Source organism: Branchiostoma floridae, chromosome 16, assembly GCF_000003815.2.
Source record: "Branchiostoma floridae strain S238N-H82 chromosome 16, Bfl_VNyyK, whole genome shotgun sequence".
Classification (NCBI taxonomy): Eukaryota; Metazoa; Chordata; class Leptocardii; order Amphioxiformes; family Branchiostomatidae; genus Branchiostoma; species Branchiostoma floridae.
In genome coordinates this window covers 3277172-3304260 of record NC_049994.1, presented here as the reverse complement: position 1 = coordinate 3304260, position 27089 = coordinate 3277172, and the positions used below count along the sequence as shown (strand labels likewise).

The 27089-nt window shown below is 37.6% G+C and overlaps 1 protein-coding gene across 2 annotated transcripts; it reads right to left on the bottom strand.

Annotated features, from left to right (window-relative positions):
• LOC118432744 lies at window positions 1–26379 on the bottom strand. 2 transcript variants are annotated; one of them, XM_035844353.1, is made up of 2 exons: window positions 25954–26379; window positions 1–2239 (listed from the first exon to the last, which is right to left on the bottom strand). In XM_035844353.1, exon 2 carries the CDS (start codon window positions 1998–2000, stop codon window positions 318–320), a length of 1683 nt encoding a protein of 560 aa, XP_035700246.1. In that variant the 5' UTR covers window positions 2001–2239; window positions 25954–26379; the 3' UTR covers window positions 1–317. The 2 variants fall into 2 exon arrangements, with proteins under 2 accessions (XP_035700246.1, XP_035700248.1); XM_035844355.1 differs by lacking the exon at window positions 25954–26379 and adding an exon at window positions 18583–18704.
• Between the last annotated feature and the right edge of the window lie 710 nt (window positions 26380–27089).

The following is a 27089-nucleotide window of genomic DNA, read 5'->3' as shown; positions in this document are numbered from 1 at the left end:
GTCTGAAGCAAAGCAAAAATACGTTGGAATGCAGATAAACTTTTTTGCTGACACATTTTTGAATACTTTTAACGTTTCAACAAAAATTGAAAAAAATGGACTTGTTGGCAAAGGATGGCCAATATGCTTTCAAGCAAAAATAATCGATTTCCGCATTGCACTAATAAAACTTCAAAAATAGTTTGGTTTAATGACAGTCTTAAACATATATGTCAGGCATGACAAGCGAATCTATAAGATCCATTATGACTTAGAAGTTGTAACATACAATAGATAAAGGCTTCGGTTTTGTTCTTTAACTAGTCCGTTTCCAGAACTTATTGTACTGGTCTTAGACATGCTTTATATCTAACTGTTCTACCTTTCTTCGACTTGGCGCTTCCTTTGACTGCTTTGGACACGTACACCTTATATGTGACGTTCGGTCGTCCATAGAAGCTACATTTCGTCCTCATATCATATTTGTACCGCCTTCCAAGCGCTGGTAACGATACCCCGAAGCAGAAACTGCTTAGTAGTCCTTTCTTAGTTAATGATCTGTGGGTCACTCGAGCTTTAGGAAAGACACAACTGGTCGTACTTCCGACACCGGGTCTCTGACGATTGTTCGGCCGGCATTTGCACCTTCTGTTGGGCCTACCCAGATTACAGGCAACGTTGATTTGGCAACTAACCACGTGAGCGTATCTGTCGAGTTTTATTACTCTTCTGATTCCGTCCGATTGCTCTATGTCGTCATGGTCGCTGAAGTCATACTCGGTATCGACTTTGAATTCGTCGTCGTCGTTTTGATAATCCATGTAAATATTGCTGGAGATGTCATTTTCATCTTCGTTTGGATCGTATTCGTCTGCAGAACTAGAGGTGGTTTCCAGGACATTGCTCTCTCGTTGAAGAAGCGTCAGTAAGGATTGCAATAGCTTCTCAGTACCCATTTTGTCTTCGGATGAGGATCCCTCCTGTTGTAAGGTCTCTGGTGATTTTCTTGAAAGTTGGAACTGGTCGTCTTCACTTTGACCTTCATTGATATGATTTCCTATATTCAAAATACCAGATTCAGTACGTTTATGTTTTTCAATCTCATATTCTAAAGCGTCTTCACAATCCTCTTTCGTTGGTTTGCTACTGTTCTGGAAGTCTTGGGAATCATTGCTCAATGAGTCTGTGACCAATGTGTGGTTTTCAACGATGGCTACATTTTCTATCAAAGCACCAAGGCTTTGGTTGTGTTCCTTCCTCATGAAATAGTCGAAGTCAACATCTGTTGCGATCTCGCCGTCTAAACTCCAATTGCCATCAGTAGAGATCCTCGTCAAATTGACATCGATGTCTTCCATGTCAAAACCAGCGAAGAAGGTATTGTTGATGCCAAATGCATCAGTTTGTGGAATGTAGTTGCCATTTACACTGGCCATGTCTTTCGCATCTTTTGCAGAAGTTTTGTAGGTTGTGTTTTGCCTAATAGTTTCGTTGCCTTGCAGTCTGGGTGGACCCTTGGTGCTTTCCCGTATATCTTTCTGGTACGGTTGACTTTCAACATTGTTGTTAATGCTTGGCTTACCAGGTGTACGTTGAACTTGCCTTCGGCCGAGTAAGTCACTATCAGCATTTTGGCTGATTTTGTTATTTTCAACGGATGTGTTTTCTGGTTGAGATGCTGCTTTCAAATTTCTAGTTCTATTTGGTGTGTCTTTAACGGTTTGCGGCTGGGCGAGAGTTCTTTTCTTTGTATCAACTTTGGCATTTTGCGATATAATTCTCTTCTGGGATTCGGTGACAGCTTTAGAGGAAAATCTAACTTCGATTCCAGGCGTTTTATTCAGCACCAGTATTCCTCTTTTACCCCGATGAGCGTTTTCCCGAGATGCAACTGTCGTCTGAACTTCGTCATTTCCGTTTCCGGTTTTGCCTGATGGGTAATCACGACGCATGTCGTTCCCGCGTTGTCGATATCCGATGTAAAACATCATGAAAGCGACGACAAGAAGAACGTTCCTCATCTTTAAACAGCTTCTTCACAAGTTCTCCAAGCTTTCAGTACCATCTCTGTCAAGTTGCCATTTAGCTGGTTCTATTGCTTTCACCCAGAATCAATTGGACGGTGTCATGGCGGAGGCAACGCAAGATTCAGTATAAGCCCGTTTCAATAGGTTTTCTTGAGGTAAATCCAATACTTCCGCCATGATATATGTTGGGTTTCCCTGTTCTTTGCTCTCCGGGTTGAGTCCATGTATCATACCTACAGGTAAACAAGAGAGGACATTCGTCGCTAAAGGTTAGGCATCCAGGCAATAGGATACGCAAGATATCAGTTACACATTGACAAAACATTTGATAGATTTGTATCCAGTGAAATGTTAGGGTAAAATGTCAAGATTTATTGAGTCCTTGTACGTGCAAGAAGACTATTTTTAGTGTGTGTTGTTTTCTTTTTGCGTTGGCGTGTGCGTCGCCACAATTTGAGTGGCAGCTAGCGAGTGGGAAGATACCACAAAAGTTTAGTGACAGGAAGTACAGGTCAGAGGTGGTAGAACTAGTCGTTCATCATACATGGAAATCCATCTCATGGAAGCGGGTACTTATTGAAGGCATGTGTATTTTTTTTAATAACATATTTTATACATGCAAGCAACGTTCACCGTATAGTGAAAGCAAGAGATCAATGGACACATATAATGATAATCGAACCCATATTAGCATAATAAGATATTTGAGCAAGACATGCCAGACATCATGTATGTTTCAAGTAAAATTCACGTCTTTCAAAAGGTACAATTAGCATTCCATGGTATACAGCTAGCAATTGGTAGGCAAGTCATGACATACCCTTACTCAACAATTGTAATAATTCAGAAAACCAATCATACGTTACCCTCATATTGAGTCTCTACGAATAACCCGATGAGATTTTGGAATTGAAATTGTCATAGATAAATGAAAGTAATGCCCTACGGCACAGAGAATATAAATAAACTGTAACATCCATTCTTTTTCTCATCAACGCAACTAAGTTAGCTTACAGTTTCCATTTGTTATGCGAGAAATAGATTGTTATTTCAAACAGCAGATGAAATTTTATAGGAATTGGAATCGTCACAAATAAATGAACTGAATTCCCTTGCGGCACAAAGAATATAAATAAACTGTAGCATTAAATCTTTTTCTCATCAACGCAACTTAATTAGCTTACGATTTCCATTTGGCATGCTAAAAAGGTTATTTTTCACTTCCAGATGAAATTTTACAGGAATTGAAATTGTCATAGATAACTAAAAGCGATGCCTGGCAGCACAAAGAATATAAATAAACTGTAACATTCATTTTTTGCTCATCAACGCAACTAAGCTAGCTTGCGATATTAATTTGGTATGCTAAAAGGGTTATTGTTGCAAACACCAGATAGAATTTTACAGGAATTGAAATTGTCGTAGATAAATGATCGTAATGCCTCACAGCACAAAGAATACAAATAAACTGTAGCATTAATTTTTCGCTCATTAACGCAACTATGTTAGTTTAGGATTTCAATTTGGATGTTTAAAAAGGTTATTGTTGCAAACACTAGATGGAAATTTACAGGAATTGAAATTGTCACAGACAAATGAAAGTAATGCCTCGCGGCACAAAGAATATAAAACTGTAATATTCATTATTTTGCTCATCAAGGCAACTAAGCTAGTTTACGATATCAAATTGGTATGCTAAAATGTTATTGTTTCAAACACCAGATGAAATTTTACGGGAATTGAAATTGTCATAGGTGAATTAAAGTAATGCCTTGCGGCACAAATAATATAAGTAAACTGTAATTTTCATTATTTGCTCATCAACACAACAAAGTTACTTCACTATTTCCATTCGTTATGATAAAAAAAGATGACTGTTTCATACACAAAATTATTATACCAGTATACGTCTAACATGGGGTTTGAGATTTGCAAGAGAATTGCATACGGTAGCTCAGGGAATTCGGCATATTCGAACCTAGCCCTGTTTGGTAAAGCGTATCGGACTCTATCAGTCTTGGAGATCAACTCAATCAAAATACTAAGATTAAGGTCACCTCTAAGTTTTTTTTCTTCATTTTTTCAGCTTCTGTATGTGATATAATAGATTGGATGTCACTTTAGCTAACTTAAGGTACATTAAAATTCAAATAGAGTCATTCTTTTTTATTCTTAACTCATTTAATATACATACAATTAAACATCAATTTAGCATTATCTTTAATCGTTTGAAATATTTTTTTTGTATTTCTTTACCTTCAACTACACTATATGTAGCATACTTAGAAGCTTGTATATGATATGATATATAAGGTACATAAACATTGAAAAAGATTATCATCATTCTTCTTTATTCTTAACAGACTTATGTACATAAAATTAACCATTCATTCAACATTTTCTTAATCCTATCGTTTGAAATATTGTTTGCATTTTACCTTCAACTACACTATTTATAGCATACTGAGCAGCTTGTATATGATATGATATATTGGATTTTGCTATAGCTAACTTACATAAAAATTCAAACAAATTATAAACATTCTTCTTTATTCTAAACTGACTTAAGTGCATAAAATTATCCATTAATTCAACATTATACTCTATTGTTTGAAAAATTGTACCTTCAACTACACTATATATAGCATTCTGAGCTGATTGCAAATTCACATGCCAAATTTTAACAGACATACTCTAGGACCACCTTCAATGAAAAGAGATTACCTATCGAGTATATCATAATCAGAGTACAAATATAGCATAATGATGACATATGTCGTTGCAGTCAGTTTGAGAATGAATGCACGTGTAGCTTTTAACGTTACCAACCGTAACCAGCCACGATATCACAGTGGAATTACAGGAAGGGTATTTGACTGATAAAAAAACAAACTATTTGTTTCGTTCTTTGGTTTGATACACTTATGGTTCCGTCCTGTGAAGTATAACAGAACTGATACGTTATGCCAAAATGTAGTTACTCAAGCAACTGGATATGATTTTGAAACGGTAAGACGTTTCATCAGGCATCCACTACTTTTCGTCAATGAAACAAGTTGAAACGTCTGACCGTTTCCAAAATCATGTTCAGTAGCTTGACTTACTGCTTTTTGGCATATCGTATTACCTGGCTGTCTATTCTTCATCGACGTAACTAAAAACGTTGTTTATTTACATTGTACACCCGGTAAACACAAGGCTTTATAATGAATTGTACAAGCACCAAGAAGGGCTCCTGCTTTTTTATGCATATTAAGTGTACTGGGGTCTAGGTGTGGCTCTCCTCAAGCATTGGACCCCCATTTAACGTTCTAATCAATGGACATCCTAAGCTTATTCCAAGTACTCATCTTTACTTGTGTAAAGTAATGAAATTGGCCTTTCCCAATGGTACCACATCATGAACTTTCAGGGTCTTGAACTCAGTACCGAATTGAGTTCATCTTTCTGGTTACTTGGTTTGGCCTATCACGTAATATTACCTTCAGGTTGAAAATAGAGATGGTATCTCACTTATACGCGGGGCCACAAGACTAGACCGCATCCTCAAAAGGACTAATTTTCCAAGTTGTGAACTGTTTCCAAGAAGGGAACTGGGAAAACTAGCTCAACAGAATTTGAACCAGATATGATGTCTCCCTAAACCTATACTCCGTGTATTATACAGTGTCATAAAATTGAATCTACCTGATGCAAATCCAATGAATAGAACTCTTAAGTGCCGAAAACGTTGGTTTTATGACCCTTACCATTCACCATCGATTAATTGACAACCATGACACGCCATCATCTCGGTTAAAATTTATTAATGGCCATCTGATGGCTCACTGAAGGACCTCACGTCTCAGATGAGTAACGCGTTCGATTCTTCCTCTGATGGAAATGGGATGATGTTTAACACCTAGAGACGGAAGTGTTTTAATCTCAGAACGGTCCTTACGACCTGGGGCGTAATAGAGGTAGACTGAGCGACGCCGAGGCGTCAAACGGAGCAATGTTTCCTATCATGACATGATTTGTTGCGCAAGAAGAAGCAAAAAAAATGGAAAGTTATGATGAGATATAGAATGCGGAAAGTGGTATAATTTACGAAATGACAAGGGAGGAGTTAGATGTATAAATTTGGTTCATAGCCGACGTGCTTATTCCTTAAGTTGGCGCGCAAGTAAGACACACAACCTGCGAAGTTATAAAGAGATAAAGAATGCAGAAAGTGGTATGATTTACGAAATGACAAGGGAGGCGTAAGATGTATAAATTGTGTCCATAGCCGAAGTGCTGATTCCTTGAGTCGTTGCGCAAGAAAAACGCAAAATCTGCAAAGTTAAGAGGAGATAGAGAATGCAGGAAGTGGTATGATTTACGAAATGACAAGGGAGGCGTAAGATGTATAAATTCTTTCTATAGTCCAAGTGCTGATTCCTCAAGTTGTTACGCAAGAAAGACGCAGAAATCTGCAAAGTTAGGAAGAGTTGGAGTGGTATGATGTACACAATGCAAGAGAGTACATAAATTGAAAAGATCTCTGAAGTGCTCTTTCCGAGAATTGTTGCACAATAAGTAGAAGAACATCGCAAAGTTATGTTGTGCTAGGGGAACTTGGAAGTTGTATGATGTGCAAAAATGTAAGGGAGGCGTTAGAGATATAAATTGAGCGCATCTTAGAAGTGATTTTTCAAAGATTTGTTGCGCAAAAACACATAGAACAATGAAAGTAGTAGAAAGTGCACTTGAAGAAATGCGATGTAGAATTAGAGACACACCTTAACCCTATTCAGACGGGGGGGGGGGGCTTTTGAGGCCCGCGCTAACTTCGATGTCCTATAACGCCAGAACGGCTAACGCTAGAGCCACCAAATTTGATGAGTTTTCCTAAAATATTGTTGGCAACAATTTCACGAAGTTTGACAAATTTTCCATTATTTCTTGTTGCCATGGCAACCGTTTGTTGACTGGCAGTTTTGCCAAAAATCACTATTTTTGGTTCTAACTATGTATTTTCCACATTTATTTGCTATATTACTGCGATTTTGTTACATAAATAAAATCTTATATTATTCAGCATATCTTTCATAATTATATATGCATAAATTATGCTAATTTGATGACGTCATCAGCCCAAAATCCAAATGGCGGACCGAATGGCCAGATCAAGAATAACAAGCTAATTATCCCTCAAAATTTGTAACTACCTGGTATTTTTTCATCAAAAACCATCTAAATGAATGAATTTAGTCTATTTCCATTGCCCTTTGTGATTATTTGTTGCAAAAAAAGTATTTTTAAAAATTCAAGGTGGTGGATATAATATGGCGGAGCCCAACTCGTATCTTAGATGTGCATGACGTCATTTTATGACGTCATATTGACATCATTGATGTTGCTATTGGCAACGCAAGTCGTAATAAACATTATTATTCTGTTATCTGCACTTGTTGTTACATTTTTGTAGCATAACTTCCGGTCCAGGGATGACCAAAAAAAGCCCGGTCTGAATAGGGTTAAGGAGGCATCCCGCTACATTTATCGTTTAGTGTGGTGTAGATAACTTCACAACTTTGGTATGAGTGGATCAAGTACGGATATGCAGCTTGAACTCTTTGATACATTGTACCAACGTAGTTTGTTAAGTTGGAATCGATGCAAATAAACGAACAAACGAACGAACAATTCAAACAAAACTTTTAAATCTGTAACTCATCGTGAGTACTTAATGAGATGCACGTACAACTGCAGACAAATGGCATTGAACCTGCCAGCTTATTATTACCATCACGTATAGATTGGGAGCATATTTGACGCATGGGTATAGTTAAATCTCTTATGACAAAGCCTCATACAAGTGTGTAAACAGTTAAAATACACATGTAGCAAACAACATAATGGTATCACTTAATAAAATAACAACAGAAGCGGTGCATCTGCTGGTTGCCATAAGCCTATCATTCCATAGCTCATGGCGTAGACAATGCCCAATGCAAATTTCGATATCCCCAAAGAATGCCTAAATGGCTTTCTTTTCTTTCGAGATGGGGTACATGTCGGCAACAATTAGTTTACCGTTTACTTCTACATTGCGTTATCTCCCTATGCATTCAGAGATAAGTAACCCAGATTATAAATTAAACATTGCGATATATGAGTATCATTTAGCTTAACAAATATAACATGACTGTTGATTTTGTTATAAATCTGTACGTCTTATAAACGCAGTAAGGATTTAGTTGTCATATTTTATGCGTATAGTGTGAAAATTAAGCTTTTCTGACAACTTGTCTTAGTCTTGGTGCCTGAGTCTTTTAATGAATATATTCCATACATAAGGTAGATTTTAGCTTACTATATTATGGCCTACAGAGAGAATTTACTATGTTCAAGTTATGTGCTTTCGAATTCCCAATGTCGTGCACGTGTTGACCCTATTGAGACCGTTTTTTTGGTCGAACTGGGACGGGACGGGACGGGGGGTTTCTTTCCAGGCCAAACACGTCTAACTCCTATAACTCATAAATGGCCCATCATATGGTCACTTAATTTACAGAGATTAATGTATATATATATTATGATATATAAAGATAAAAGATATTCTAATCTGACGTAATTATAACGGCTTCAATTTTATTGTATTGGCTGGAACTATGGAAATTGGCGATTTTCGTCATAATTGCCTGTCAACAAACAGTGGCCATTGCAGCACGAAATAAAGAAAATATGTTAGACTTTGTAAAATTGTTTACATCTAAATTATAAGAAAACTAATCAAACTTGGTGGCTCTAGCGTAAGCCGGTCTGCAGTTATGCGGCATGAAAGTTGGTGTAGGCCTTAAGCCACCCTCCCCTCCGGATAGAGGGAAATACGTCTAGATATGTACCTTATGTGTCACGCAACAAGACGGTTTACCGGTTATGCAATACAAGCAAACAAGAAACCTAACAGAGCTATCATGTTAATGTTAAAACGTGTGCTATGAATAAAATAATGCGTTTGACGCAGAGTGCCATAAGCTGAGGCATTCATTTGCTTCCCTCCTGTTGTTTTTAGATAATGAAATTTATTCACCATCTCATGCACTCTAACGGTTCCCGCCATATTTTTCTTTGGCGACACTATGTGGATCTCATTTATTCTTAATTTCTAACTGTTTATAAAACTGTGTTTGCTTATTTCGACCCCTGGCCTAATCCAAATAAATAGATAAAATGAACAAAATTTCATAGAGATCGGACAGGAAGAAGCAATGCAGCACTTTTTCCTTGTTCCTGGACACAAAATATACCGTCTATACTTCAAAGGCTAACCCTACTAAGAAGTGGTTATCATCGCATGCTGACTTCATCCTGACATATTGCTCCTTCCATTGGAATGAGGTTTTGGTAAGCTGGCCGGAACCATAGTTGCTCTGTCCCTAATACCTTGATAGATAGTGTAGATTAACGGTCCTTGTTCTCTTATGGCTTATTTTGTTGTGGACTGCCATGCTGGTTCAAGCAAAGTATCCCATTTTCGGTCGGACCCCCGTGGTGTCTAGTGTTACATAAGGCAGGACGTTTCCTCTGGTTTGATGTTTCAGTAGCAGGGTGTAATTTACATTAAAGGGGTTGCTATCCCTTCCCTTTTAAGGTACTATAAGCACAGACACAGGGCCTGCATATATCCGTATTCAGACGGGGGGGGGGGGTCTGTTGAGGCCTGTGCCAGCTTTCATGTCGTATTATGCTCGAACCAACGGCTTACGCTAGAGCCACAAAATATATTGACTTGAACTTTTTGGACGAAAATCGCTAATTTTTGTTGTCGGGTTTTCTAGCTACTTAACTGATATCTCAGCTGAAGAAAAATCGTAATTCATTATCAATTAAATAGGCATAAATCATGCTTATTTAACGATGTCATTGGCCCGAATCCAAGATTGCGGACCCTTATTTTAGATCAACTATAAGTAAAGTTTAGCTTATTATCCCGTAAATGTAACAAACTACTTAGCTAACAGTAAGTTAACAAACTAATTGAAACCAGGAGCTAAACTGTAAAGCTGCAACCAGTTGAGCTACAGGGAGATCCTACTAATAAGGATTTGGGATGTGATATGTTGCGCACGTGTGCGAAGGGTCACCACGCGTATATCCTAAAGACCACTTAAAACTATCAGCGCAGCACACTCTGGATTTCTCTGATAAGCTCTAATCGCCTAGTGCATTCTGAGAGCATGAGGTATGAGATAAATCTACCACTCTTTAGGACTTGAGGACTAGTGCATTCTGAGAGCATGGGGTATGAGATAAATCTACCACTCTTTAGGACTTGAGAAGGCAAGGCTCTTTTGATCAATGGAACTTTAAGGTCAGGCCAGTATATTTCACATGACATAGAGGAAAGAAAGGTAGGTTTGATATTTTTCATCAATCACAGTGCATACGAAGAAAAAGAGATGAAACGCTTAGCAGTGGTGGATAACATATCGTCATGCACAACCAGAATGAACAGAGTGAAACTCTCTCTCTCTCTCTCTCTTCCTCCTCTTTTCTTCAATTTCTCTATTTCTCCCTTCCCTTCCCTTTTTTCTCTCTATATATAGGTTGATAGAAGGATAGAAAGATGGACATCATAAACAGCCGTCATTTCGTCATCAATCACCTTCCTCATGACAATAGTGACTGGTTCTATTCTCAAGTGCAACTACGCTGATAGAAATGTGGTCCCAAAATCTTTATTTTTGTTGGACAGGCCCAGGAAAAACCGGACCTGAAAAAAATCTGTGAACCGGATGTTGGACCGATTTGAAAATGAACAGATTATATCGACAGGCGTTCACGTAATATGGGGCCCACACGTCGAAGAAAAGAACAAGAGCATGGTCTAGGTCCAGACCTATATCTGATCCTTTGGACCTGAACTGTACCTGTACTAGAAGTTTTTGTACCGGTACCCCCCCCCCCCCCCCCAAGTCCCAAATGTATAATATTGTCATTTATGTGGCCCCAAACGTGAAGTATTGCTGTATGTATATGTACAAGGATTAATATTGTTAAAGTAACAATACATAATGCATCTAAACTATTATTATTGTCAGTTTCGTCTCAAGAATGTGTTCCTAAACGTGCCTGCTTGGGGTTTATCACCCTTTGGCTTTATGGTAATTGGCTCGCGTGCAATTATTCCCTTTAGATGAATTATCAAAAGATTGTCGGTTAACCCTTACAGATGGACTTTTGATACATGCCTTTCCATAAAGGCTCAGTGAGCATTTGGACAGTAATTAAAATCGATCAACACCTGGAAGTTCCGTGAGTTGAAGGATACATTAGGCCATGCTGATTTGATTAAACGGATTGCATCTTATCGAAACCCCAAACTGATGCAAGCGTAAGAAACAAAAAGGGTGGCGCTAAAAGATTATGAAATCTTAAAAGTGGTTAGGAAAAGTAAGGCCCCAAAGATTATGAAATCTGTAAGTGGTTAGGGAGGCTGAGCAAATGACTAAACAGTACAGACCAATGGACTAATCATTTTTATTCTTTTACATTTTTTTATCCAACTTTGGCATTAAACTTAAGTAGAATTGACTTTCTGTGACACTTGTAGCCGATTTCTAAGATGTTATTTTTCAAATCTTAGGCATTGATTTTCTTATTTCATAGCACGTTTTGCAATTTGATAACAGCTAATTTTTACAAATATTCAATATAACGGCAGTTTGTACTCAGTCTGATTCTACAAAGTCTTGGAGCTAGCAACATTATACAATATTAGTTGAAGCCTGCCGAAAAGACGTACAAACCATGCGTGATGAATCGACGGATTCATCTACATTCCCAACGGTTCATACCAACCACACGCCCTGCTTCCTTTCAAAAGAGAACTAAGATCTTTACAAAAACAGCACAAACGTAAAACATCCCATAGGAAGAGGATCAACAAAAAAGTCTCTCTTTTGGAAGAAGATTGATCGCTAATAGAATGTAAGAGAAGTTGCCGAAAGGTAGTCTAGAAAGAGGTTGCCGGAGCATGGACTCCAAAGGGTGATTTTTCCTCCGCAACAATGGTTTATTGAGTATGTGTCAGTTATGACACCTCATGCGGTAGCAATGCACAAAGAAAAAAGCGTCGCTGGGTCGGAAGGGCCTACGTGGTCGATAAATTCGCTGGGAGAGAAAATTGTAGACTAGATCGCCTGTCTGGTTGTTTTCCCAAACCTGTATTGAAGCGTCGAGGTGGTCTCCCCTAAGTTTGTTGTTCTTTTACTGGAAGGAAGCATGTGGAACCTTGGGGAAATTATTATGTTATCTTATATTGACTGAAGGGAGATAGCAAGATATTTTTTGGGTAGATTTCCGTTTTGCCTATGATCACATAGCTTATCGCTTAAAAGTATACACATATAATACAGCTAGATTTGCTACGTACTAACAAGTCTAACTAAAATGAGTCGTCAATTTATATCAATATCATATTTGTAAAACATCAGACGAGCGCGAACAATTTGATTTCAGATACGTGATTGTATGATTTCAAAAGCTTTAGCTAACTTGACAAATAACTGAATGATATCGATCTACCAAGAATTTCACATAAAGCTGTTTACCTCAGTCAGCTGAATATATCGATGTTATTCCTCATGAAGGGAAAAATATTATTTACTGCCTTTCTTCTTCGCTCCCATAAATGAGATTATTGACCTAGATCAAATGGCTGTCACAATGGTTACCGGTAAATTAGTAAACACACTAAATATATAATGTAGCAAGTGGCAGGACAAAGCTAAAGGGGATGGTCACCATATATCAGGACGGAGGAATGTAATATTACTACTATATAACTACAAGTGTAGCTATATGGTATGTATACATCTCAAAGTAGAAGTTTGTTAGGCTAGACCCTTTTAGCAAATGTGACCTTACCCTACCTTTGATGCCAAAGTTACAAACAGTAAGCTGAAATTGAAATGCAGTTAACTTTGCATGTCCCTCATTGCCTATCTTTCATTGTCAATATTCCGCTTCGGTAACGCAATCTTTCATGACATGAGACAGAAACATGCCAATTGGCAAAAGAAAAATCTCCAAAACTTTCACCACATTTTACCTGGTAGTTACTTATATCTTCTCCCATCACGTTCCAATTTCATGGGTGAGGATACTTGATGTCTGCAATTTATAACAAACCTTTGCGACCGTTCATACCTCGCTATATTCAATAGTTTAAATATGAATGAGTTACAGCCAAACACAATGTTATCTGTATTGGCATGATGACTCTAAGACGTCACTTAGAAAACTGTGGCTGGCGAGAAATCAGGTATTGTGTCACAGTATATCTTTATTTAGTAAGAAACTATACTGATGTCAACCATCTTCTGGTTGAGAGAATTGTAATTTCTCGGGCTAAAAACTTTTGTAAAAGTACACTGTCGTAGGAAAACATTTCATTATAAAGTACACTTTATCATGTCTGTGTATGCTGGTATCATTCTAAGCGTGTCTTTTTTTCTGATTGTGTATTTACAGTTACGTTCATATAGGTAATGGCATGGCTGATCAATGACTGAAAGGAAGTGAGGGAGCAAAAGATAAGAAATGTGGTAGTGACAGGAAGTATAATGCAAAGTTGGTAGATTTAGTCAACCATGTTTACAGGTATTTCAGATCATGAATCAATGGACGAGGGTATGTATTCATGAACAGGGTTATTTTCGTCTGTCTGTTTTTGCAGTAATGTATTTTCAAAATTCTAGTTACTTTTACCATAAATTTTCAGAAAGGTAGAAGGTAATCTGTACATTGTATGCTAATAAAAATTATATGTACACATTATGAACTACGATAAAACAGGCAAATACTATCTAGATACTTCAATAAGGTATGTGATTTTTAAACTCGAGTTGCTATACGTTTCTACTACGACCTTGTCCTTAAACTGCACACACAGTATATCTATAACCCGTAAATATGTATAACTAATACGTTATTATCATTACTTTCATGCTTTCAATACGAATATTGATAAGCATAATATTACTTTTATCAGTTGCGAACCGCATAACTAAATAATACAGCATTTGACAACCACGAAAGGTAAATTAATAAGCTGTAAAATTAACATTTTTGGCCTATCACATACAGTTAACACGAAAGTACAACGACGTATTCCTATACTCCTACTGAGCAAAGAACCACAGGGCCAGATACTGATAAATCTATACTATATAGACATGTAACAACACAGAGTAACAGGAAGTAAAGGGCAAAATGCAAGAATTGCTAAAATGAGGAAGTAGGATTCAAAGTTCATAGAATTAGTCAACCTTGTGCTAGGTCAAATGTAATGTAGTCTCGTTCTCGTTCAAACTAGGTCATGGGATTAATGGAAGAGGCTTTAAATTCATATTCAATTATAATGTTCTTATCAGTTGCCATTCAGATATAAGTAAAACACTTAATACAGCATTTTGGCATCCTAGAAAGATACAATTATGCACTGTAAATATAAATTTTATTGGTCTATCACATAAAACTAACAGTAATATGCATGAAGGTTGCTATTCTTATTGAGCAAGATATCACACTACTTTGCATTGTTATTGTATAGTTGCCCTCTATGTTATAACATAAAGTACAGATCCTTCGTTGGTTGATAAATATATTCTTGGGATTAATTTTTGGTAAGCAGGACTTTATTGAACCGACCATCTGTATCTCAATACTGTAAAAAGGGAAATGTTCGCAGTTATTATATATTCGCCTTTTACTATTTATTATTTACTCCAAAGGAACAGTGAAAACATTTACTCCAAATTTACGCCACCGCTAACATTTCTGTTATGTGTTCCGCTTGCCCTCTTTAACCGCGAACTTAAAACCATCGCGCACATTTGAACTTTTACAGTATCAGTCACATCGATTCTGTATATGACTTGGATTAAGAAGGTTATAAAAATGAGAAAATCATAAATCGAAATAAATATCAGATAGCAATGTTTGGGCCCCCTTGTCCCCTAAACGACAAGGTCAGGTCGACCAGTCAGGGAGCTGTTATAAAATTAGAAAATTTTTAAACATTCAAACGTCTGATTGCTTTTCAGCCACCTTGTCCCCTAAATGACCGCGTCAGGTCGGCCGGTCATGGGGCTATGTAGGTAATTTGTACATTACAAGGATTTAAAAGTTATGGTCATCATTTATCACTGTCTAAACACTGCGTGTGCGTGTACCCACGATCTTGATACTCATATAAGAGCTCTAGTAAAAGTTCCTGAACCCTGGAGGCTTTTGCGAATGTAATGCATACCGATTGCCAAAAACTGCATCGTCAACGTAAATGCCCTAGAAAATTGCTGTTACATGACTTTATGTTGGTCATATATTACATGCAATTTGTGCTGTTGTAAATTATACTTCAAGTGTCCAATTTTATGTTTATCTAGCGGGTGCAGTGTGGTCGTATGTCTTGGCTTCAATTTCGTGAGTCGGTGATCGCAATGCGTCCTTGCTGAAATTCAGATATGTAACAACCATTAATAATTACAATACCATGTAAATAGTAAAAACATAACTGGAAAGACTAGTAAATACACAAAGTGAAAAAAAAAACGTTTCTAATCTACGGAAATTGTTAAGCAAATACCATGTTAGCTACATACAAAAGAAACCGCCAACCCATAAATGGATTGTTGCTAAGTGTATAATAATCATATTTGAAGCAATTTTTTTGTTTAAAAAGTTTATGTACATGTCTTCTAGGCACAGTCATAGGGAATGCGATTATATAGTCCCACGTAAAATACTTTTTATTGAATTCATAATAATCATCGGTCAATAGGTGTCAGAAAGCGAGAAGGGTAATTTGATACCCCGTTTTTCATAACACACGCGGTAAAAAATTTATGATGAAATTTACGAACAGCAAGACATTGGATCAGCACTTTGTACGTTGCGTATTGCATTTCCTGTAAAATATATTTAATAGCTATATGAAATATGAATATAATCTGAAAATGAAGGCTCTAAGGAATAAAACTTACGGGCAGCTGCAAAAAAAGCGACCTTAGTTGGCATTGTTTCAACTTGTAGGGGGACTAGGCGGGTGGTGTTGATAACGTTACAATATCGTGTCATTCATTACATAATGTTTACATTTCAAGTGCCGATGGTTTCACACCACAATTGTCACAGAAGGATACTTCCAATATGCCAATGGTCATATCATACAAGCTACCTGTATAGTCCAGTGCATATAGCTGCGATATTGTGCTTATTTAGGAATCCTTCCTATTTTCAGGACAAGAATGTACATGCACTTCTGTTGAATAATATTTAAACGGAATGAACCGAAATTTTGGCTTGGGATGCCAATGACATATGTTCAAAGGATTGCATTCACACTACTGTCAAACATCACATCAAAATGGTTACATGATTTGTGCGATTTTTAAACTTGAAACATATGCAATTACACATAGAAATAGATCCAGTTTCACAAGTATAGCAATATTGTATCTTTTGTGTAGTGCATTGTATTTAGAAGGTATTTAGACCTCTGACCTCCTCCACCCTTGAAATCTTGAAAAACGGCTCAGGCCGAATGATGTATCAAGGTTAAATAAAGGTTGAAAAAAATTCTATATTAATGAATTGCCGTTGTGCTATGTCAATTTACATTATATACGTGTCATTGGAACTCAATTGGCATGGCGTAAAGGTTTAGAAAAGCAGGTTTAATTACCTGAGCCAATTGGCATACAACTGATTCTCAGCTGTTATTTTTTAATCGTGACCCCCTAACGTGGTACAAGGGTGAACTGAGGCTGAAAGAGTTAACTAAAACCCAGACAAGTCATTTTTCACAGTTAATATTACTTCATATCTAAATGTTTTAGACTGGATTCCATAAAAACAGTATCACGCCTCGTTCACGTGATTTTTATTTCATTTCTTGTCTGTTTGATTATAATGTTAAGTAAACCTTACAACTGCAGATCTTAAATTAAACTCGGTTTGCGAGAAAATGATCAATTTGGATCTTTAGCTCACGTATATATATATTTATTTATTTATTTATTTATTAGGATTCTCCATATTCGATGACGATATATGGAGGGTATGGCGAAACAGGTGACAATGAACACCTTTTCAAAGCCGCCATACACACACATGTTCGCTCATGTCACGGCGGGGTTATACCGCCCCTTACGGGGTGATATACCCCTTCGTGTGGCTGCTACGGTATGGAGGTTCGCCAGGCCTCCATACCTAAAGATACCTAAAGAATAAAGTATCTTTTCTGTTATAAGTTCTTTTGCACAGAAAAAAGAAACAGCTTATTATGTAGCAACGGAAATAATGACCATCAAGGGGAAAATCTGTTGTGGGTCTTCCCCAAACTGTGATTTTACTGAGATCTACCATAACAATTACAGTTGATGCAATATCATGCAAAAGACATTTTGTTTGTTTGTTTTAACCTTTATTTATTAATGAGGAAATGTTAAATTACTGTAAGCAAATAACAAACCCAAATAGACTACCTAACTAAGAAATAATACAAAAAAATAAAGTGAAGCAGAATTTTAAAGAAACCCAAGCACGTATTAAAAACTGACAAGTTAATTGTAATCGTAGACAACAAATAATACCTATCTCTATACTGAAGCCGGTTGACATGATTTTACGTAATAAAGACATACCTTTTGCCGTATCTAGCGGTTTGTAATGCTATCACGAAACAACCTAATTGTGTCATCGGTAAACGAAATCTACCTTGCGTGATACTAATTCTTCACATTGGGTTCTTTGTTACTGTAAAATTGGAAATTTTCGCGGTGGTTTATGTTCACAGTTTTCACGGTAACCTTTTTACGGATAACTCAAAGCTACCGCGAACATTATCATTTATTTTCTACCCAATATCCACTTCATTCTATCGCGAAACAAAAACCTTAACACTGAATTTCTCCCTACCTACGAAAGTAAATCACCGCTAATATTAGTCCTTATTACTGTATGATGTGACTAAAAAGGGCGTGGCCCGTAATAGAAAATGCAAAAAACGTGTAACAACAATCGCTTCCTTGTAGCACGGATTGAAATTCCGATAGTTTCTAGGAAATTCACCACGAGTCATGCATTCTACACCGTAACCTGAAAGACATCAATGTTTCCCCTTGCAAATGTATCTATATAGACGAAGAATCCATCTAAGTCTGTTTCGAAAATTTATTTCTGATTTTCATATTGCATTTTGTTCATTTATGTCTTACCATGACTTTACCTGACACAAGTATTACTGCCGCAACGAAAGTTCTCCAAACATTTTCTCATCCATTTCATGATTAAGTTCATCCTTTCCAATCGAACGTCTCTATCAATCATTTTTGTCATAGTGGGAGACATGTGGCCCAAAACAACGTCTGTGGAATCTTAGACCCAATCTGGTTCGCAAGAAAAATCTTCAATCACACAAATTCACCCAAATTTAAGCGTTTTATCAATTAGATGAAGAACATTTACAAGACCACAGCTTCTTAAAACTTTAGATTGTTAAACGAGCAGATAAATATGTCATATTGAGAGTCAACCCTACCTTTTTCGCGGTTCGCTCCTACAGCGCTTTGCCACCGACTGGTAAACCTACCAACCCGGCCGTCTGCCGTTCACACAGATCCCTAAATACCAATGAAAGGAGCCAGCGGGAGAAATTCTCACGGTATTCTAATCAAGTCACGGCAGACAGTGTGCACTGCCGGGGGAGGCGCTCGATACATACGGATGACTCAGGTCCAGAGGCAAAAAGTGTTGGTGAGTTACGTAAGATTAAATCTTTGTTACGTAAGATTAAATCAGTATCAAAATGAAGATGTAACATTTACATCATCATTGGAATTTCTGTTTCAGAACTCATTTTAGTACACACTCAAACCAGTTGTCTGTTTGCGTTGCATATACCCGGTAAACCTCCATATGGCGTATCACACCAGGTTTGTACTAAAGAGAACAAGCTGCATATCCGGACAGATTTATTTGATCCACACCGCGTATGTATCGAAAAGGACCTCTACTATTTTTGTAGTGGGTTCTTTAAAGTGCTCGATGTATTACAGGGGGTTACCAGTCAACGCCCTATCTGACAAACGTTCCCATATGTGACTATATACAACTGAGTCGAGTGACAAAATTGAAAGCTGAGTACTTTTTCTTGGGGCTCAACTTTGGGACGTGTCAATGATTTGAATTCAGTACCTCTGGGTGGTGAATCGACAAGCCTAACACCACAAGGCCGGTTGTTGTTGTGAAGTAAATGTAAATGTAAATGTAAATGTAAATGTAAATGTAAATGCAAATGCAAATGTAAATGTAAATGTACATGTAAATGTAAATGTTAATATAAATTTAAATGTAAATCTATATATTTGAAGTTTGCGTGCAGGAAATATGTGTTCATTTTTAAATACATTTTAGGTGGTTAGTAAATCTATTGTGACGTACTAACCTAAAAAAGAGCATTAAAAAATAACCGAACGTTGGAAGGTAGATATCTTTTGTCGTGTATAAAGAACTTTATCGACCAGTATTTAGGTCTGGGATGTCCCTGTAGGCTAACTGGTAGTAGCCTCACAATTAATCTCCTATTTCTAATTAGTAATTAGTTAGCAACTAGGAAAATAGGTTCAATGCTTGGAAGGGCATTGTTGTTGGGGCTTCATTCTTTTTTTTTTCAGAAGGGACATGAAAGGACGGCCTCGCGTTAGAGGAGATACATCAATCAAGTCAAAGGGGATCGCTAACAAACCCTCCCTGTAGAAATAAAACTTGCTACTGAAACAGCAAGGAAACGTGCTGCCCTATGTGTACCACTAGATACTGCAAAGTAACCAACAATGTAAATGTGAACACGTAGCTACGTATTTGGCACTATGCAGAAAAAGAATTCCTTGAAACTAATTAATTTTACCCAATTGCATTGATTTTACGCACCTTGATCTCTTTGTACCTTTATGCATATTAAGGTGATTCCCTCACTCCTTAAGAATCTTAAACCGTTCTAGAACGCGCGCTACATAATGCATACAGGCTTGCCTCCGAAGCCGTAGTAATTGCTCGTCCCGTGACAAAAGATATTGACAAGTAATGATCAATGGCCCAATCTAACACACGAAACGAGGAATACGTTTCGCATTGCTCTGTGACGTAACATTCATCGTATCTAGATACATCTGTTAGCTGTCATTATAGCTCATTCAGAAACCGAATGATGTTTTGACAAGAAAAAAATCGTAGCATTTTATGTTCAAGGATGAAAAGATGATAGCGATATATGATGTAAAACTCGCTGTATGACGTAAAATGTTGTAAACCTACTTGTATCTATCTGCAAGCTGTCACTCTAACAAAGAAGAAGAGATCGAAGCAATCTTTACTTGATGCGAGATGGAATGATACGAAATTCCTTATAGGATGCTAAAAGAAATGAAAATTTATTTCAGATTCATCTGAAACAACAAGCGTCTTTCAAACTCATTCAGAAACAAAATGTTTGAAAAAAAGATATATTCCATCCTTGCATATATCCCATTATTACAGATGGTAGCCATATAAGACACAAACAACCTTGCATATGCATGATATGAAACAAAGTAGACGTTTTTCATCTATATTTGGGTATATCTGACAGGCCATTGAAAATGACAAAATGATACCGATATATAATGTGAAATCGTAGTATGCAAAATGACGTGAAATTCTTGATAAATAAATATATCAGCATAAAGAGCAATATGGCATTCCAACTAACGTAGAAACAAAAAAAAAAAGTTTAGAAAATAAAGATGGAAGGATTATTAACAATAAATGGCAAGATGAGAGCGATATATGATAACAATTTCGACCAAATGCAGAGCTCTCCCCGGTAGATTCTCTTATAATTGAGTGAACTAGTCGGATTCATTTCTTTCAGCCAATGCGCATCTACGTTAACATTAATCAAAGGAATAATTTGAAACCAGCGGCGCAGCCAAGTGGCAGTTATCGAACTAGACGCAGCTGTACCGGAAGTATATTCTCCGGTGTGCTGAATATTGTAAAGGATCAAAAGCGTCTAGACCACCGTGATAAATTCGAGGCCGCCGTACACCCTTTGTTCATCCAACTATTAATCATACATTCCCCGTACTAAGGTATATTGACCGGATTTAGACTGGGGTATAGGGACCGATATCATCTATTGCAAAAACGTAAGCTGGATAGATGGATGGAGGGACTCAGTAACTTCCGCCAGATGACCAAAGGATTTCACAGTGTAACTGAGAATATGTTGTCACTGTGGCTATACTACCACCGACGACGGCAAAAAGTAAAGGTAGCCCCATACTAGATTATCTGAGGCTGCAGGGGAAATGGGTTGTTATATATACTGTGTTCAGGGCATGGTATCGGAAGGTGGAGCCCGTTTCTCCCCTTTCACTGCCTCTAACCTCTCCAACCGAAGTCAGGTACCCATTTTTACAAGTACTCATTTTACCTATGACACAGTCAGAAACCTAAACTCTCCACACTCATACAGAGAGCAAGAATGCGTTGGCTAGGCATATGGGGCACGTTGTGTGGATACTGAGGCTGAGACTTCCCAGGGTGGTACTGAACTGGTGTGACTGGTGCCCAAGAGAAGCAGGAGGGGAACTGAAGAGTGAGGCCTTGTGAGATAGGAGCGCAACAGACAGTAGCAGACAGAAATGTGTGGATAACAATGACAGCCCGCCGTAGCGGCAAAAATGACGATGATGACCCATTTTGAGACCCGGGTGGGGTCAAGAAAACCGTGTTAAGTGTCTCATTTTCCAAAGGACAAAATGCCTGGTCAGCAATGCCGGTAGCAAACTCATTAGATAGCTATAAACATATTTTACAGTCAGATGTACAAAGGTCAGGTGTGACAGGTCGTTTAGTGTAAGTATAACTACATCCTGTCGTACCGCGTGCCAGCAAAGCTTGTGTGATTTGCCGAGGGCGGTTATACCAGTATATAACATTAGATACAGATATATACAGCATATAATCTTGAAAATTGCAAGTTGTCGCATTCTGACAGGCCTATATCATAAGTTTTGTAGAATGCGAATACTACTGCCGTCTAGGAAACGCCAAGGGAACCTAATACTAGTACTGTTATAAGGTGATTTATGATATACTAAGTCAATCCCACTACCTCTTAGGCAACGGTAATGACCAATTTGATGATTCTTGTCAAACAGATTGAATAATTCATGTGAGCATAGAACACTGCGCATCATACTCTGAATCCAATGGGATACATAAAACGTAATATGATGACGAAAATGCATAATCCATCTTTATCATCTTTTACCAGATTCTCCAGAGAAGCAATTTAATATCATGATACTTAGCTATTTCATAACGCCCTTCATATTTAATGACATCTAAATACATAGCATAATCTAAATAATTACGACCATAGATATCCTCTGTTACTGAAACAGCAAAGAAACTTTCTACCCTACATGTGCGTGTCAATAGGCACTACGGGTGTCTAGAAAAACGATTCCTGGCGAATGCAACATATCAGAAATCCTGATAAATAGTCCGGCCTTGGTTGGCATGAATCTAATAAAATTATGAGTATTTGTTCCGGAGATAGATTGAATCAGAAGGATCCAAATGCGTCGATCGATATTGTCTATATTCTCGGCGTTTGCAGCCAGGCAATCGTAGGGCTGTGCACTTCTAACTTACTGCTAAATGCTCACTGCATTTTGGGCACCAGTGTGGCACGGCGGGTTTCGAAAGATGCTCAGCGTATTTCAGAGATAAAGAAGGATTTTCTTACGTACGTTTTGTGTATTTGTCTTCCTAGTCATACATGTACTTTTACATAATTATGCAATATCTAAGAATATATGATATGATATCGGTGAAAGTAAGAAAGCAGTGCCGCAGTTAATGAACCCCGCAGTGCCGCACGTGCAATGAGATACAACCTTAAACGACAGCATGTTGCCGTATTGTTTAATTAAGAGAGAGTTTTTCTTCTTGTTTTTCTTAAAGCTTTCTGTGCTGTTTATAGATAAGGATGATCTTAAGGTAATATATAGTTCATATAAACTGGATGACATTTCTAGTCAAGGGCTAAAATGCCGCTACATGAAGTCAACTTAGCACGAATCGTGTAGAGGAAAGGGGCTAGGGTAACTCAATCACTATATCGTCTTCTACAACCTCACAGCTGCATAATACAAGGTCACCAACCACTTTTACAGCTTAGGACCAACTACATGGAAATTTACCTCCCTAAATCCCCCATTCTTTCGTAAACGACGCGGCGTGAGTTAAGTGCATTTGGAGGCAGTAAAGTCGATCCTACCTACATTTCAGGTGACTCTACCATTCTTGAGTCCGTAAGCCTAATGGTGGTATTACACAGATTGTTGCCAAGTCCAATTCAGGAGGACATTATATTGCCCCGGAGTTATAGGTCGTCGGTTAGGGTGGAGAATAGACTGACTGGAAACTATTATAGCCACGTCGTCTCGAGTTTGGAATCTGGTGGCTGATGTAGGGAAGGGCATTGGGGTTATCTTGTCTTTCCATCAGACGAGGGAAGCTTATTACGTCTAGTCTGATGTAGGCGTTTGTTTCTTGCGTCAGGCACTTTATAAAAATGAAAGAGCATTCAGGCTCACTTAGTATGTAAGTAGAGCATTCACTAGGCTGTAAACATTTCCTGTGAGTAGACCACACTAGGTTAATTTTCACTAATGTTTTGTTTGATTCAGAGAATTTTCGTTGTTTCTTGCGTCAGGCAGTTTATAAAAATGAAAGAGCATTCTGGCTCACTTAGTATGTATGTAGAGCATTCAGTAGGTTGTGAAAATTTCATGTGGCTTGATTAGTTTTGGTCCACTAATGTCTTGTTTGATTCAGAAATGTTTAGATGTTTCTTGCGTTGGGCAGTTTATAAAAATAAAAGAGCATTTTGGCTCACTTATCATGTAAGTAGAGCATTCGGTAGGTTGCGAAAATTTCATGTGAGTTGATCTAGGTTTAGGCTTGGTTCACTAATGTCTTGGTTAATTCAGAAATGTTTAGTTGTTTCTTGCGTCAGGCAGTTTATAAAAACGAAAAATCGTTCTGGCTCATTTAGTATGTAAGTAGAGCATTCAGTAGGTCTTGAAATATTCATGTGACCAGATCTTGGTTTAGTTTTTATTCATGAATGTCTTGTTTGATTTAGAAATGTTTCGCTGTTTCTTACGTCGGGCAGTTTAAAAAAATGAAAGAGCATTCTGACCCACTTAGTATGTAAGTAGAGCATTTACTAGGTTGTGAAAATTTCATGCAACTTGATCAAGGTTTAGGTTTGGTCCACTAATGTCTCGTTTGATCCAAATAGAGATGTTTGGTTAGATAATTTATTAAGACCCCCTTTCCACTTGGACGGCGATCGCGCTGCGCTCTTACTGCGACCTATTGAATAGGATATGTGTCATCTTCGCTTTCACCCTGGGTATATCATTCAAACGTAAAAGTGTGACTGAGAAGACAACAAAACACACAAAGTGTAAAAAAATTCGTTTCTTTTCCATAGAATTCGTTGAGCGATATGTCAAAGTTAGATCACAGAGGGAGCTCGGCGAGAGCTCGGTCATAGTGGAAATGGGGTATAAGGGAATATTCAAAACTTTGGAAATAATTGGGCTTAAGTCCTGACCTTACTTTTCCAGGTTCATTAAAATAACAATGCCCCTGCATCTCTAGAGCAAGCTGTCAGTGGTCCCAATTCAAGACCGCTTGTTCCTGACATCAAAATCCATATACCAGCATTAAAATAAAAATTCCTAGAACCGGTCGAACATACAAATCCCGTAAATATTCTTCTGCAGTCTGAAAAAAGCCGCCAGGGGCCAAACAATCGAACATGACCTTCATCTCTTCGAGACCTGCCGAGGTACTTTATATTATAACAATCCATCAATGCCTTCTTTATATTCATAAGTTATGCTGACCACAAATGTACGGGTATCCCTAACATAAACACGGGTACACACAAACACATATTCACACAGATAAACCCCAAATGATACATCTTGTTCATTAAAGTAATGAAGATATGTTCTAACAGGTTGCAATCAATACTGACATATAAATTTATAAGCATATTATCCAGCCTTTTTAAGCATCCCTCGTAAGATTTGTAGGAGGGGAAAATACATAGGTTCGCTGCAAGGCCACTTTTTACGCGCCATAAACTTTAATGTATCTTTGGACGATTTCCCATAACTTTATGTGTTATGCTATATTAACAAAAAAGAATGTACGATCTTTCTTAAGGATAACTCTAGTCTTGAAATGTTAACATATTTCTTACTTCAATATTGCGTTCTTCTGCATTCGTGGCACATTTTGGTAGCTTGCAAGTGTCGTATAATAGCTAGCAGTAGATTATTTTCTAAAATACTGATACCTCATACTGAAGTTTATGTCTAGGAGGCTTGCATGTTACCAACACAATGTATATGTAATCCTTAAAAAAATTAAAAAACCTTTTATATTGGCAATAAACTGGAAAAACTCTAATATTTGATATTTTCGATAGAGATGAATTAGTATTTTCAAATGAGCGCTTTTTCTCTATCATCATTCTATATCATTAATATTTAGGATTGGCAAAATTCTCTCTTTCATAAGTCATGAAATATTAGACAATAATCTTGTGTAAATCACAATTCTACATACACAAAAAACACAATGGACAACGAAAAGTAAACAGGACAAGTTGAGTACGAAAATTCATGTATCATTGATAGATTGGACGTACATAGGTAGATAAATTCAGTCACAACACTTAAACCTGATTTTCCGGGGTTAAAATAGCAAAACTAAGGTACTTGGAAAATGACGTTTGTCCGAAAAAATCTTTCAGCAGCTCCGGGAAAATTCTCACCTTCTGCCGGCGACGCAACGGCCGTGACACGGTGAGGGGAACAGCTTGGGCAGACAGAGCGACTCATTCTTCCATCGATCGTCCTCCCGGAAGACAACCCTCTCTCATACCCCCCAGTTGATGTCCAACAGTCTGAACAGAGTAAGATCAATACGACAAGTGGGAAATTTTCAGGACCGCTAGTAAATCATAAGGCCGTCCCTTATTTCCGTTTGAGTGGCGGCAATCCCTTGGAGATGCAGATCTCCTCGCACCGGGCACTTGTCATCCTATAGCGTAGTGAATGAATGAATGCAGTTGGCGTCTGGAACCGAAATCGTTCAACACCTTCTACCAATAGTAACTAACGATTGCCACTTGTGCGGTGGACTATACCACTTGTTGTTACCTATAGGGTAGAAGAAAATTGCTCATTTTTGAGGCACTCCTAAGGGCCATGTCATAAGCTATCATAATACATATACCATAAATTTGTTACGAGTGTCAAGTGGATCATTTATACAATGGGTATGGCAGACAGTGTGGATATTAAGAAGCAAAAAGGTCACGGTAAAAGCAGCAGAGGTAGAAAATTGGTGTCTGGCATCGTGTCCTAGAAATCGTAATAAAGATTCTATATTCAGAGAGAATGGTGGTCGAAATATCTCCCTTGTTAGAGCTAAGAAACGGTAAAAACAGCGAGGTATAGACAATTATTGTGTCTTGTACAACATCATAAATATATACATCATATAAAAGACGATGTTTTTGATCGAGAAAGTTGTTACAAAAATATCTTTCCGTAAAAATAGACAAGTGATAAGAAACAGCAGAGTAGAAAATTGGTCTCTGGCATTGTATTCTAGCAATTGTAGTTTTTAACAAGATGAATATAGATATTTGAACAATCTCTTTTTGCGTTGCATGCAATGTCAATGAACTTCTGTCCAATTGATAAAACGCAGGGAGTTCACATAATTTCAAAATTACCAGAATGCCAAGCTCACTGTATAGCAATATACGCATTAAATTATGGTGACAACCTAACTGCTATATTGCTTTTACCAAAAATTATATTGTCGCTCGACGACTTTTATAGATAAAAATGGATTCAAAAAATCTTTGTGTATTGAATCACGATTTTACGTTCTGTATGG